This window comes from Canis aureus, chromosome 3, assembly GCF_053574225.1.
Source record: "Canis aureus isolate CA01 chromosome 3, VMU_Caureus_v.1.0, whole genome shotgun sequence".
Classification (NCBI taxonomy): Eukaryota; Metazoa; Chordata; class Mammalia; order Carnivora; family Canidae; genus Canis; species Canis aureus.
Window position 1 is genome coordinate 13,282,976 of NC_135613.1, and position 15,752 is coordinate 13,298,727.

Below are 15,752 nucleotides of genomic sequence, written 5' to 3' on the forward strand. Positions count from 1 at the left end.
TCTTGCATTTAATGGGGAAAGACAGACATATCAACAAATTAGGGTGACCAAGTTGCCTAGGAAACCCTTCGGTCCAGATAAAGTGGGACAGTTGGTAACAGTACAACAGATATACACTTGAGAGAATGAATTGGGTTTTATAAAAGACTTGCAAGCAACGTGCCAAGAAAGGACAGCCTAAATAAGAAACCCAACGTGGCATCCTGAACAAGTTGACATTGAAGCTTTCCAGTATACTAGCATTTCCGTAGGATACACTGTCAAGAAAAAGTATTTCAGCATCAAAAGTGAACAAAGACCCTTATGTGTGAAGAGGGGAGATGTGTTCCAAAGATAAAGCAGTTCCCCCCCCAAATTGTCACAGAGCTGTGCTTCTTCCTTTTCCTGCAGAATACACACCACAATTTGTAATGCATTATTTGTTTGTTTGCTTAATATTTTCAAGCTTTGGGAGGATAGGGAGCAGATCGGTTTTGTTCAGCCTTGCATGGTGGCTACACACCAAGGCATTCCATATATTTGTCCAGTTAATGAATGGAAAAAGAGTGGAATCTAGGGCAAAAGGATGCCTTCTGTGAAACCAAAAGTAATTTCTAAGACCATTCAAGGTCTTTACTTGTAACTCTTTACACCCACAAGGGGATACAGAACCACCACGCATTCTCCTTAAAACCCTCCACCAATTAGTTATTCTCACACACTGCAGTTCTTTATAAACTCCTCCAGCCCTGGCCTTCACTGTCCTGTAGTGGCATTTCTTCTTGCCTCCCCATTTCCTCCTTGTTGTCTATGGAAAAGGCCAAAGGCTGCTCTGGAGAGAAGGGCTCAGCTCAGCAGGCCAAGTTCAAGGCCAGAGAGAAGGAAAGATAAAGAATACTCTCTATGCACATTCAGGCTGTCACATGGGAATAAATGAATTCATTCATCTAACATGTCATATTCCTATTGTTTATTTGCCTACAGCCTTGGCTGTAATAGGTGCTCAATAAATATCTGCTAAGTGACTAACAAATAATCAAGTATGGCTATAACTTAGGGTATCTGACAGGATGTAGCAGGCTGTACAGCTAAAAAAGTTGGAACCTGCTAGTAGGAAGGACCCTGCCTTGGCATTTGAGTTTTATTTTGGAGATAGAGACAGAGATACAGGTATTTCAAAGCTCCCTGTCTATATATAGGTTGGTAATCTGTTCCCCACTAGAAACAGAACTAGAACAGGTAGGATTGCCCTCACCTGAGCATTTCTGTAACCCTCCCCCACTGCCACCTCTTTAGTTCGTATTTGTCTGGTTCTCAAAATCTGCTTGTCATGGTTCGTAGGGACAGAAAGTACTTTGGGTTTCAAGTCCTTGGTGCCCTCTATTCTCTCAATGTTTTCTCTCTTAGATGTGAAAAGGGCCCGGGTAGAATTTTTGAGAGAGGGAGCATGAGTACCTTTCATACTGCCCCCTGGGGCCCTTCCTTTTTCTATCTCCCACCCACACTGTCATCACAAAAGAGTGGGGACTCTGGACCTAAATCTAGAGCTCTCTAGCTGCTACTTGATTGCTGTGTGCCTCTGAGATCCACATATGAATGTCCTGTCAATCAGAGACTGGAGACCGTTGGGGGTCCCTTGTCAAGTGGATCTCAACTTGCTGGCCAGGCCACAGGACTCTTATTGCCAAGCAAGTTCTTTTCAGAAGGTCACTCACCAGCCATATCACAGGAAGACAGGATATGTGGTCAACCCAGAAATCCAGGGCTTTGTCTGGCTGTTATCAGTAACTACCCTTGCAAATTTAAACTCCGATCCTTTATCTTTCTAGTCCCTCACTTCCGCTTCTGTAGAACGTAGAGTTAGCCAACCCCTCAGTCTCTTTACATCTGGGAATCTTGGAATCCTGCCCTGAGCCCCACTACTAATTTTCCTCTCCATCAATCAACAAATATTTGTGGACATGCATACATGCTCATGCTCCTTGCTTTGTGCGTTTGGTTGCCCATTGCCCTGATTTCTTTAAGGTTTCTCTTTTTAAGCAAAATAATAAAAATGTATAGAGATCTGAGAAATCTGGGAGAAAGTTTCTAACTGGGAGACACTTATTCACCCCCAGAGGAGGTGCTGGGGGATCACTCCAAAGCCATGGCTCATGGAGACAGAGAGGAAGGAGGCCACAGATTTCCCAAGGTTTCTCAGGAGCAGGCCCCAGCAAGCTGTTTCCCTCATTTTCTGAACCTTTCAGGAACCTCCTAGACATATATTCTTTCAGAGATGTTTGAAACTGGGGCTTTGCAGCATTGTAATGCACTGGCATTCACAGGCTTTGGCAACACCAATTTTATCAGCCCTTTCTCCTGACACTTCTGGTAGGTGGGTCAGTGGCTTATTAACCCTGTTTCACAGCTAAAAGACAGCCAGGAAGCAGTTCACCCAGGGTCAGTGAGAGCAGGAAGATAAAAAATAATAATAATAAAACAGAGTCTTAAATCTATAGCTGAGGCCATTTCTGCCTCTGATCTCCTTGCATTGAGAGCATCCAAAATGACTTGACACCTCCCCAGATCCATTAACTTTAAACCAAAAATCCACAGGAGAAACTCTCAGCAAAACCCATACTGGATCTCAACGCAATGAATGACAAAATGAAACTAATCGGAGGCTGCAGGTCTCCGTGGATGCCTGTTGCTATGCCATGAGTCACTCTCCCTAAGATGTCAAGGGTAGAGTCAAGCTACTGAAAGAAGAACTTTACCTATTCTGTATTTTAATATTTTAATTTCAAAGGAAATTTGTTCTTTAATAAGTGCACAAGGAGATAACAAGGGCATTGCCTGAGATAGGCTGCCAGTCAGAGTCCCACAGGGTACCTAAGCCTGGTGTCATCACACTGCAGAGAGCAGAGGCTTCACCTGCAGTTCAGGCTCTCAGCTGTTCCTTGGAGCCAGATGTGAGAAAGGATGGCCTACCATAATCAGTAGACTGGAATATAAACCTTAAAGGTAAATTCTTAATTTACAAAAAGAAATAGAGCCGTTAAGCAGATTAACTCTTTTTTTACTCCATTGGTGAGCATACAGAGAAAATGAGCTTGTCATCCAAAGAGTTGTTGATGAGCATGTTCACTATAAAGCTTAGAAGTCCAGCTCTACCCCTACTAGCCAGGTGATCTTAATGCCCACGTATAGACTTTATCTCTCTGTCCCCCTCAATTTACATGGCTCCAACACTAAAATCCAAAAAAGTATATAATGGGCAGCCCGGGTGGCTCAGCGGTTTAGCGCCTGCCTTCAGCCTGGGACGTGATCCTGGAGTTACATGTAGGGTTCCCCGCGTGGAGCCTGCTTCTCCCTCCGCTTGTGTCTCTGCCTCTCTCTCTCTCTCTCTCTCTCTGTGTGTGTGTGTGTGTTTCTCATGAATAAATAAATAAAATCTAAAAAAAAAAGCATATAATGAAACAAAATATTTGTCATCCATCCTGTCACCCAGCAGTTTAGTTCCCACTGCCCACCCCCAGGGGGGACTACATCATATTGTTTCATGTTTCTATCCAGGGACTTTATCAATATAGAAGCTAAGGAAAATAAAGATCTTTATTTGGGGAGGGCACAAGTTTCTTAATTTTTCAAGTGTTGACCTCTTTATTGCTCATTAATCATTAGCCATTTTTATTTTTACTGATAATAATGTTGATAAATCTTCCCAGAGCTCCATATCTCCTCAGGATATGGTCCGTGCCCCCTACCGGCTCCCAGGACCCTCAGGCTTGCCCCTAAGGACCAGCTTTTTATTTTTTATTTTATTTTTTATTTTTTTAAGGACCAGCTTTATCTTGGGTTCCCACTTCCTCTTCTATCAACTCTTCTGTAGCTTTTGTTCCTTGAAGATGCCATGTTCTCTAGGCCTTCAAACATGCTAGGAACATGGTTGGAACATGCTTGTCTTCCTAAAGTGCAGTTCTCCCCCTGAGACTCCATTCCCTGGTTGGTCACCAGCTCATGTTTTAGGCCTTGGCTTAGAATCATTATGTTTGTGTGACGCCTGGGTGGCTCAGTGGTTGAGCGGCTGCCTTTGGTTCAGATGGTGATCCAGGGTCCTGGGATTGAGTCCTGCATCAGGCTCCCTGCTCAGCTTAAAGCCTGCTTCTCCCTCTGCCTATGCTTCTGCCTCTCTCTCTCTCTCTGTGTCTCTTATAAATAAATAATCTAAAAAGAAAACCAAAAATGAATCACTGTGTTTGTGCCTGTCTCCTTCCATCAGTACCATGCTTTTTCAACTCTCATGGCACTTCACCATTCACGCAGTCATTCATAGAGAGTGCTATCTACATGCCAGGCACTGTTCTAGGCCCATTTGTCACACCATACACTGTCACTGCTTACTTCACTACTTTGTATGGCATTGCACTGTCATTCACATACCATCAAGTTTACCCTGTTAAGTGTGTAATTCAGCAGTATTTAGTATATTCACAAGGTAGTATAAATATCACCATTATTTTAAAAAATATTTTATTTGAGGGAGGAAGGGAGAGAGAGAGCACAAGTGGCAGAGGTTGGGGGGAGGGCAGAGGCAGAGGGAAAAGCAGAATCTCTGACAATGCAGGGCTTGATCCCAGGACCCCAGGACCCCAGGATAGGACCCTAGTGCCACAACCTAAGCTGAAGGCAGATGCTGAACCAACTGAGTTACCCAGGCACCCTCACCTTTTTTTTTTTTTTTTTTTTTTAAAGCAGGTTCCATATCCAGTGTGGAGTCCAATGCAAGGCTTAAACTCACAATCATGAGATCAAGACCTGAGCTGAGATTGAGTCAGATTCTTTTTTTTTTTTTCCGAGTCGGATTCTTAACTGAGCCGTTAGGTGCCCCAATAATCACCATTATTTAATATAGAACATTTTCATCACTCTAAAAGGAAACCAACCCATTGGCAGTCATTCTCCATTCTTGCCTCCCCCTCAACTCCGGCAACCACTAACCTCCTTTTTTGTCTTGGTGGACTTGACTGTTCCAGAAATTTGATATAAATGGAATCACACAATACATAGTCTTTTAGGATTAGCTTCTCTTACTTAGTGTAATGTTTTCAAGGTTCATCCATGTTGTAACACATATTAGCACAGAATAATACTCCACTGTATAGGTACGCCACATTTGCTTTATCCATTCATTGGATGATGATGACAGTTGGGTTGCTTCTATTAGCCATTTTGCATAATGCCACTATGAACATTCACATACAAGATTTTCTGTCCATATATGTTTTCATTTCTTTTGGAAATATAGGAGTAGAACTGCTGGGTCATAGGATAACTCTTTGCTTAATCTTTTTGAGGAATTGCTGGACTATTTTCCAAAGCAGCTGTACTATTTTCCATCTCTACCAGCCAGGAATGAGAGTTCCAATGGCTGCACATCTCACCGACACTTGCATTTGTCCTCTTTGACTGTAGCCATCATAGTCGGCATGAAGTGGCTCTTCTGAAGCTTTGTGAGAACCAGGACTCTGTGACAGATCAGCTCTTCTTTTTTCTTGGGGGGGGGGGGGCTTCTTTTACTCTCTCTCTCTATACCTTGTTTTGACTCCTCGATGTGGAAAGGACGTTCAGAGCAAGGAAGTCAGACCAGGGACTGGGTGATGCTCATAGCCAGCCACCACCCAGCACTTGAAAAAATAGTTGAATGCATGAGTGGATGGACGGACACGAATTTGGGAGAGAGGCATATTGCAAAGTGCAGACTTGTCCGACAAATACTTGTTGAGTACCTACTGTGTCCCACTATGGTGCATGTTGGAATAAGAGGTAAACGAAAACGGGGATTCGCCCTGGACTAGGGAGTTTCTAAGATCGCCAGTTGTAGTTGTGTCTACATCTCCGCACTTTCTATCACACGCCTCATGATTTTTCAGGATCCCATTTTAGCTAAGGACTCTACCCTTAGGAAGGAAGGGTAGATCTACTCAGCAACATCCGGGGTCACAAGTGCCCCAGGGCGCTGCGTACCCCCCAAAACAGCTAAGAATCCCCCAAACGCCAGGCTTCCTGAGCTTAGGGGTTCCTGGTTGGGAAAGCTCCGCGAGAACGGACAGCACGTCCACCAGAGGGTGCTGTGGGGGCAAATTCGTGCGGGGAGGGAGGCTTGACCGGTGACCCTCAGAGCCAGGTAGGCGTCCCGAGCAATTTTCATTCTTCCCTGCGGTTCCTTCCCAGCGCTTTGAACCGTGTCCGCCCCTCCTCCCGTAGGTGGTTCCCCCTCAACCATCAGCCATCTGGGGGGCCGTGACGAGTGCTGGCCTTGAAAAGCCGCCTGGCTCCTGCTCCCGACGGCCGGCGGCTCGGGCCACGCGGGTCACAGGCCGGTCGCGCGGGGGGCCGGGCGGGCGGGCGGGCGCGGGGACCTCCCGGCGTCAGGGCCCGGCGCCGCAGGGGCCGCGAAGGGGTTAACCCGGCGGGGGGGAGGGGAGGGGGCGCGGGCCGCGCCTGCGCTCTGCCGCCCTCCATTGTCTCCACGGCGGCGAGGAGCGCCGGCGAGCGCAGCCCGGGACCGAGCGGGGCGGAGCGGCTGGCGGGGCCGGCGGCGGCTGGAGCGAGAGCGCGACGCGACGCGCCCGCGGCTTCCCGAGCTCCGCCTGGCCGCCCAGCGCCGCAGCCCGCCCGCGGCCTGGAGGGGTCCGGGCCGGCGTCCATGGTCGCGGCGTCCTGAGGCGGGGGCGGCGCGCGGCGCCCCCAGCCCTCCTCCGCCTCCCCCTGTCCGGCGGGCGGCCTCCTCCGGCGCCTCCCTGCGCCCGCCCGCCGCCTCCCTCCTCCCTCCCTGCGGCTCCCCGGGCTTTCGGGAGCCCGGGGGCGGCCTGTGGCGCGCCGAGCCCGCTCCGGACTGCGCCTCTTTGGACCTTGAGGGGAAACATGCGTTTGGCTTGGATCGTTTTGAATTCTTAGTTTGGGATCCCCGCCCGCCTGCCTCTTCCGCCCCGCGGGGGTTTCTTTTCTTTTTTCTTTTTTTCTTTTTTCCCCCGTGTTTTTTTTTTTTCCCCCCCCTCCCGGTCTCCTTTTTGACTCCCTCCCCCTTTATGCTCGCCCAGCCCTGCCCCCGCTGCTGAGAAGTGGGGGAGGGTCTCGGCCTCCAGGTTCCCGCCCCACCGGGGCCCGGGCGAGCATGGGGGGCAAGCAGAGCACGGCGGCCCGCTCCCGGGGCCCCTTTCCGGGGGTCTCCACCGATGACAGCGCCGTGCCCCCGCCGGGAGGGGCGCCCCACTTTGGGCACTACCGGGCGGGCGGCGGGGCCATGGGGCTGCGCAGCCGCTCGGTCAGCTCGGTGGCGGGCATGGGCATGGACCCCAGCACGGCCGGGGGGGTGCCCTTTGGCCTCTACACCCCCGCCTCCCGGGGCACCGGCGACTCGGAGAGGGCGCCCGGCGGCGGAGGGTCTGCGTCCGACTCCACCTATGCCCATGGCAATGGTTACCAGGAGACCGGCGGCGGTCACCATAGAGACGGGATGCTGTACCTGGGCTCCCGAGCCTCGCTGGCGGATGCTCTACCTCTGCACATCGCACCCAGGTGGTTCAGCTCGCACAGTGGTGAGTCCGCGGGCGGTGAAGGCCTCGGAGGGTGGAGTGCAAGGGAGGGCGCGCCGGGGCGCCCCAAACCTTCGCGCGCTTGCGAACATTTGGATGTGGAGTGCGCGACCTGGGTCTGTCTGCCTTTCCTTTGGTTCCTGGGGGATGAATGGGCTGTCTACCCTGTAGAGAAGAGGCTTCCTGCGAGGCTGCGGAGCCGGGCGTTCTAGGACTCCAGGCGTCGGTTCACTTGTGGATGAGCAGAGCGAAACCTGCCCATTGAAGTCCCATTTATCAGGCATCGCCGGCCTCAGAGAGGAGGTCTCCTCTGGGTTAGAGCAAGTCGGCCTTGATGCTTCCTTTCTGTCACTGCAGCATTGTGCCTGCCTAACCGTTAACAGAGAGAGGGATCCAGTTTGACCAAGCAGTTGTCTCCCAAACAAAAGAGTGTGAAAAGAAAGAAAATTGGGGCCAAGTGTTGGATGGATTAGGGCTCGCACTTTTGCTGGGAGGAGGGGTTGCCCAGTTTTGCCACCCTGCTGGAGATGTGTTTGAATTGTTTAAAATGGAGCAGCCGGAAGGCTGCTGCCATAGACAGGTGTGGCCTGCCGAACGGAGGGCCTAGCCAGGGAGCCTCCCTCTGAGGCTTTGCAGGACCAGGGCTCTGGTGGCGGGTGCTGCATGCAGTAGGTTTGGCTCCATGACTCTCACATCCCTCCATCTTTTTTCTTCCCCTCCATGCTAAGTGCTGGGTCTTCCTCCTAATCTGTGTCTTTTTTGTAATGGGAGGTGGGACTTTATTGCCTGGCTCCTGGTACATAACAGGGGGAAGAAGATTCAAAGAATCCGGATGCATTCATTTTGTGAACTTCTGATGACAGGCCAGCAAAAAGCTGGAGGAGGATTTCCCAGGCCCCGACTGGCAGGGCAGAAAAGGCACTGGCAGGAGCTTTTGGAGGAAAACAGGTCTGTCTGCTCAGCTAACCTGAGAAGCCAGGTTAGGCTTCTAGAAAATTGGTCAAAAGGGGTGTGGGGCCACTATTTGTTAATTGGCAAGTTGGAGTGAAGAAGTTAGCATATTCAGACTTCTTTGGGAGAGTTAAGAAGATCTAGATATTGTGTAGAAAGAAGAAAGGTTGCCTTATGGAGGATGTATTTGTTGGATCACTGTTCTGGCTATTGTGAAATAGGGTAGACTTTTTGAATCTTTTTTTTTTTCTTTTTTTTTAAATTTCTGGAAATGGTCTGGTTTTCGTTTCGATTCTATAAACTTTAATTTGTGAAATAAATTTTTGAGGGGGAAATAGTGACTAATTTGGGGTAACACTTGAAAGTGGATTTTGAATCGCTAAAGTGGTATTTTATTTTATTTTAATTATTTTTAAGATTTTATTTATTCATTTACGAGAGACACACAGAAAGAGAGGCAGAGACGCAGGCAGAGGGAGAAGCGGGCTCCCTGCAGGAAGCCCAAAGCGGGACTCGATCCCGGGATACCGGGATCGTGCTCCGAGCCAAAGGCAGATGCTCAACCACTGAGCCACCTGGGTGTCCCTAAAGTGGTGTTTTTAATTCCAAAACAGATCTCTAGATATCATCGGAGCTTCCTTGATCTGCATCAGTCTTTGCCCTAAATGAGATGCAAGGTGTGGCTGCTTTGGGCACTTTTAGACATTTGATCATTTTTAGACATCTTGAAATTAAAAATCTTACTCATAAAATTTGGTCCAGAAAATACAGCTAGCTGTATTTGTGAGATGACTATGATTAACATTTATTTATTTATTTATTTATGTTTAAGATTTTATTTATTTATTCATGACAGACACAGAACGAGAGAGAGAGAGAGAGAGAGAGAGAGAGGCAGAGACACAGGCAGAGGGAGAAACAGGCTCCATTCTGGGAGCTCGACGTTGGACTTGATCCCAGGTCTCCAGGATCACACCCTGGGCCCAAAGGCAGCGCTAAACCGCTGAGCTACCTGGGCTGCCCTGTGATTAACTTTTTTTTTTTTTTTAATTTTTGTTTATTTATGATAGTCACACACAGAGAGAGAGAGAGAGAGAGGCAGAGACATAGGCAGAAGGAGAAGCAGGCTCCATGCACCGGGAGCCCGACGTGGGATTCGATCCCGGGTCTCCAGGATCGCGCCCTGGGTCAAAGGCAGGCGCCAAACCACTGCGCCACCCAGGGATCCCTGTGATTAACTTTTTAAAAGAACTGTCATTAGTATCTGATTTTAAACTGAAAAGCAGTATAAGACTCAAAAATAACAGAATTTTGTGTGTTGCAAAACACGTAATCTTATAGATGCCAATCTGGGGAATGAGTTCCCATTTTGCTAAAATTTCTTATCCGTCTCTTACTAGAAACTTCTTTTTCCTTATTCCACCTGGTACCAGGTTCCATGTTAGAGTTATGAGCTTACAGTTGGATTCCAAAATTTCAAACTCCTCAGCTGTGAAACCTGAATTTAATTTTTTTTCCTCCAGCTGTGGTGAGGGTGGGAAGAGCCACCAAACCATGAGAATACAGGAAAAGCTGGGGCATGTTAATCCCTCTGGGGTTAATATTAAAGTGTGTGTGAGGCTACTCCTAGTATTTGGGGGAATTCATTCTTTTTTCAGATTTTATGTATATAACATATAAAAGTAATCTTTATACCCAATGTGGGGCTTCAGCTCACAACCCCCAGATCAAGAGTCTCATGCTGTACTGACTGAGCCAGCCAGGCCCCTCAGTAATACATTCGCCATAAGACCATCCTGTCTTTTTGTAAGACTTGGAGCATACCTGGCCCTGCCCACTACATGCCTCCACAAAATTTCCAAGTGTTCTTGAGCAGGATACCACCCTGATAGGCAACTACTGCTTTAGTGATTCATTTAGGGATTCATTCCTTTTATTTTTTTTTAATGGGATTCATTCTTTTATTCAAATAAAGTAATTCATTTTTCCTCTGCAGTTCATTTAAGATGAACCTTCATATTTCTACTCTTCTATGCTGGTGGTTCTCTCTTACTTTCCGGAACAGGCCACAGAATCTTCCTTCCAGGACATCCCTTTCCTCTCTTGTTTATTGCTGTAAGAAGAGAAACTTGTTTCTATTTTGGAGCTTTTGAGTGAGGTCCAAGCAGTTTTTGCTCTTGTGTCGTAAGAGTGGAAGGATAAGGACTTTGGTGCACAATTGACTAGATGCCTAGAAGTTGGTGTGATGCTGTTGCTTCTGTTTTTAAGGTGCTTTTGGGCACCGAAGACAGTTGTCATGGAAATAAGTGTTGAGGGGAGCGGGGGGGTGGGGGGGTTCATTGTGCATGAAGCTTCCTCAAAGGAAGGGAGCAGATGTTGTGCCCTGAGGTAGAATACTGGGGTCTCAGGCCCTCCTCAGAGTAGCTGTGACCTTAGGCAAGACACATCACCTCTCTTGAGCCTCATCTTTGTTATTTTTTAAATAGATTTGGTAGTCTTTGGCAGCCAGTCTCTGAAGGTTTTCCCCCAAATCCCATAAGGTTACATAGCCATCCCATTTGTCGTCTTTCCATTCCTACACTTCCCCAGGTTGTGACCCTTGCACACCCTGGTCCCTATAATTGGAATGCTTTCCATTCCATTCTGTATATGGATAGCTCTTTCTGATCCCTCACAGCTCAAATTTAAATTTCTCCTTAGAGACCACTCTTAAAAATTGCCTCCTTCCTATTAATCTCTCCAGTCACTCACCTTTTATTGTAACAGCACTTTACACCCTTTATCCATTTACCTTTTCTAATCTAAGCTGCTCTCTGTTGTCACTAAGCCATCAACTGAGGTTTGTAGAAGGTAACTTTTGGTAAAACTGAACATGCTAGCAGGACATTGACTGGATTTTAAGCTCCATGAGATCAGGACTGTACCTCTTGCTCGCTATCTTATCTTTTGCAGTGTGCATGCCTGGCACAGATATTTGTCTAGTGAATGAATTCGAGTGCCTCATGTCTGTCATCTCATTTCATCATCACTATAACTCTGTGAGGTAGACATTTTCATCCCCATTTTACAGGTGAGGAAACGGAGATGAAGGGCGAGGCAAGGAGCAGACACAGGGTCAGGTAGCGAAGAGGTGGCCGAGCTGGAATTGGAATGTGGGTCTGCCAGTGTCAGAACCTGGGCTCCTGACCATTTATACTGCACTGCCTCTCACCCTGAAACCAAAGGAAGCTGGCTCGTGTCCTGGAAATCATGTTGGCCGGCGAGCCAGAGGGCTAGGCTCATCTACTGGTTGGGCTACCAAATAACAGCCTGACTTGTGACCTTAGGCTCATGAGTCATTTAGCCTCACAGTCCCTGTTTTCTCACCTGTAAGATGGAGATAATGCCTGTCTTGCTCACCTTTCAGAGTCATCCTGAGGGTCTCATGAGCTAGTGTTGACATAAGCCAAATAGCCTACATAATGGAAAGGGGTATTCCTGTAGGGGACTTCTCTGACAGTCTGTGCCTTCTTTCCCCTCTGCAGAATTTGCTGGGCAGGGAGATTGAGAACTGTGTGAACTGTTTCCCCAAAATGGAAGCTAGTGCTCTCTACTGAAACCTGACCTACATTGACAGGCTGTTGAAAATAATGAATGCCATTGAGAAGGGTGAGAGTTAGTGTCTCTTCCTTTCCACATTAAAATGTCAAGTTTGCTATAAAGTGTTTAACCTCCACATGGTTTGGCCAGTGTTCTGGAGGGTCTGGTCATTCTTTTGTAGTAGTCTTATTATCTTAGAACGTGGATTTCTAGATGTGGAAGTGAAAACATAGAGCATTTACTATGTTGGAAGGAAGAGTTTGCCTTTTCTGAGTCCTGCTATGAAGTGTCCAGTCATTGAGGGTTTCACTCTAGCTTCTTAGTCACAGGTATGTATGCATGTGTATATTCAGAAAAATCTAAACTTCTCTGTTGTTACCAGGCCATCAATGGGGGCTGATAGAAGGTAACTTTTGCTAAGACTTTGAACATGCTAGCAGGACATCTCATGGATTCTATTTGCTGCCATTGTAGGGTTCTCAAGTGATTTGTCTCTTCTTAAATAATTAAACAAAGTCGCCAACTCCATTGGAGTGGATCAGAAAAGCCTCTATATGCTTCACCATAGGTGTGCTAGAGGTAATGATCCTTTACATGGTTTCTGGGGAAGGAAACGCATTCTGTGTTCTTCAGAGAGCATGATGGGTCCTGCCCTGCAAAAGTTCTATTAATGAAAATTTTTCTATGAAGTGGAGTTTTATAGTACTGTATTATGATGAGGGCTCATTTTCTACAAAATAAAAAAAAAAAGTGTCCTTGAGAAGCTGATAATTCCTTGAAAGTCACAGCTGACTCTTCCTCATTGGTGTTTGAAAGATGTTACAAGAAACAATGGTTTGACTCTTAAAAGTGTTTGTTTTATGGGATGTGTGCATTTTACTATTAAATAAAGACACACCCCAAATATGTCATAAGGAATACTCTGAGCCAGGCCACTCTGCATTAAAGAAATACAACTCTGGTTCCTTTTGGGAAAAGGAACATGCTTTGTATTTTACAAACGTGATATTCAACACAAGGTTCTTGGGCACTAATGTTTTAGTAAATCCAATTATAAAACTAATCTTCTATTTTGACAGTTTCTTTTTTTTTTTTTTTAAGATTTTATTTATTTATTCATGAGAGACACACAGAGAGAGATGCAGAGACTGAAAGAGGGAGAAGCAGGCTCCCTTCAGGGAACCCAATGCAGGACTCGATCGGGACTTGATCCCGTGACTTGAGGATCATGGCCTGAGCCCAAGACACGCTCAACCACTGAGCCACCCAGGCGTCCCAATTTTGACAGTTTCAGGATTGGAAAAAACCTCATGGAGAAGTGGTCATAATGTAAACAGACTAGTCTTGCCCCTGCTAACCCTTAAATAGGGGTGTTTTTAGTGACCGTGTGTCACTGAAGTTATAGTACTAGAATCTTGAAGTTAGCTCACAACCTAAGGCCTAATCCCAGTCTTTTAGAATGCTGGATGAGTATAAATTACTATCTGCTTTTTTTCTAAGCGTTGTCATGGCTTAGTCTGTATCAAATCGTTCCTAGTGATTACTGTGGGTATAGACTTGAGTGTGAGAAGACACTTCTCATAGACCCAAAAGTTTTCACTTCTGAATCTTATTTTCTCATAAGGACAAAGATTTATTCTTGAATGTAACATTTGGGTTCCTGGTTTTGACATTTGAGGGGTAAGTTGTGGGTGTGAATGAATAACCTGAAGACCAATAGCCCTCAAGTGTAAAGCAAATAAAGAGCCAAGTTTAACCTTGAAGCACTAGCTGGGGTAGCTTCTAGACCAAAGAGACTGTTTACCCTGAGATCTCCCTGAGGTTGTTAGAATTGAGAGTACAGCCTTCATCTGCTGGCAATAAAGAGGAAGGGGGAATTCGCTGGATCCCTATAAACACCAAGTCCAGGAAGGCATGGTAAGAATTTATAGCACACTCTTTGGATCTGTAACAAGGAAGCGGAAACAAGCAAGAGCTCTCTTGATTTCTGTGAATGGTTCAGAGGGTTTTCAAACTTGACTGCCCAGTATTCTCTGGGGGGATTGTTAACAATGCAGATGATTGGACCTCACTCCCAGAATTCAGTAGAGCTAAGGAGACACTGAAGAATCTGAATTTGTAGCAAATGATTCTGAAAATTCTTGTCCCAAAGAAGTAATTCTAAATGCTTTTTTGGTAGCACTCATTAACATTATTTTCAATATTACTAAATGAATCAAGTATCTCCTAAGCAGGATCCACATAGTTCTTCCTTTCATCTGCTCCCAGAGGGTCTATTCACCCAGCAAGAGCATTGCTCATGGTTTTGATGGTTTTCTTTTACATGGAACTGAGCATTTTTCTCCTAGAGATAGGACTGAGCCCATCTGCCTTGGTCCTGAGAATTGAAGTTACTCAGAACAGAAGGTAATTGTGGCAGTGTCCCTTCCCTTCTGTGCTTGCCTTCCCCCGATTTTTCTTCTAAGGCATAGCTGCCTTTGGCTGCTTGTGCTACAGAAGGGCTGAGTGAGCTAGATTGTCTTTTACGTATCCCAGCCAGCAGCTAGGCAAGTTAAGATCCTAGAATGAATTGAAACTTTAAATGGACAAAATACCTATTTTTTCTTTTCTCCTACAGACCCAAGAGTATAAGACTTTTTGAGTGTGTATATGGAGATCTTTTGAACTAACATTCACTTACTCAATTGGTATTTATCGAGTGCCTCCAGGAGACTAGGACCTGTGTTAGGTGCTGGGACTATAGATTTACTCTAAGGGTGTTTGACATTACTCTGTTCTTTCTAAGTATCTTTGCTTCCTTACTCCTTAAGGCGGAGTCTGAATATTGCAGTTTATGGGAGGTTTTACCTTTTTCATCCATTCTTCTGTTGAATAAACAAATTCAAGGTTTTGTCCATCAGGCTGCTACACGGATGGTATTTCCCTACTGTTCACTGACACTCTTTGTTCTTTCTTAAGCTCTGTTTCTGGGCTGGAGCAGGTGATTTTTTCTTTGTGGTTCCAGCCAAGTGCCAGTTAAGAAATTCCTCATATATCCTAATACAAGTGGTCCTTTTATCTTCTCAGTGAGAATATGAAAAGGAAAAACTGTTTTGCAAACTCTTCATGTGTAGCTTTGGCTTCAGTATCTTTGTCATCCCTAGAGCCACTTATCTTTCTGGTCATTGAACACTGTTTTCTAGAAGCATGATCCACCACTTTAGTAATCTTTTCTCTGTAAAACTTGTCCCAAGCCACAAATACCCATAAGGAAATATGAGGAACAGTTTTTCCCCTTGGTCTGTATATCTCTGAGCTCCACGGTGTTGACATTTAGTGCTATTTTAAGTGATTTTTCAAGCTTTGGTTATGATAGCCAACATTGGTGACTGAAATGTCCTTCTTACCTCCTCCAAATAATTATTAAATGTGAGTTATATTTGAGGGTTGTTTTGTTTTGTTTTTGCTGAAAGTCAAGGGTTTAAAAGAACGCTTCATGCTCAGAGACCTAATGTGGACTTTGGCTATAAGGTGATACCTTAATTTTTGGAGAAACCTCACCTTTATATTTAGGAATATATAGTCATCTTGATCTTAGTGAATTAGGCTTGTCATAGCTTGGCTCCAACTTTATCGTTTGTAGTATCTTTAATCCTCTAAAAAGTATATTTAAATAAGCCATGCTTC

At 46.0% G+C, this 15,752-nt stretch overlaps 1 protein-coding gene across 3 annotated transcripts in view; it reads left to right on the forward strand.

The window, feature by feature from the left end:
• The first annotated feature begins 6,659 nt into the window (after positions 1–6,659).
• The window catches only part of ZNRF1 (zinc and ring finger 1), a 104,311-nt gene continuing 95,218 nt past the window's right edge, over positions 6,660–15,752 (forward strand). Inside the window, exon 1 of one of the 3 annotated variants that reach the window (XM_077890549.1) lies at positions 6,660–7,559. In XM_077890549.1, the coding sequence (XP_077746675.1) occupies positions 7,136–7,559 (424 nt within the window). In that variant the 5' untranslated portion in view covers positions 6,660–7,135. The remainder of the gene's footprint in view (positions 7,560–15,752) is intronic. The other 2 variants (XM_077890539.1, XM_077890536.1) reach the window with 2 other exon arrangements.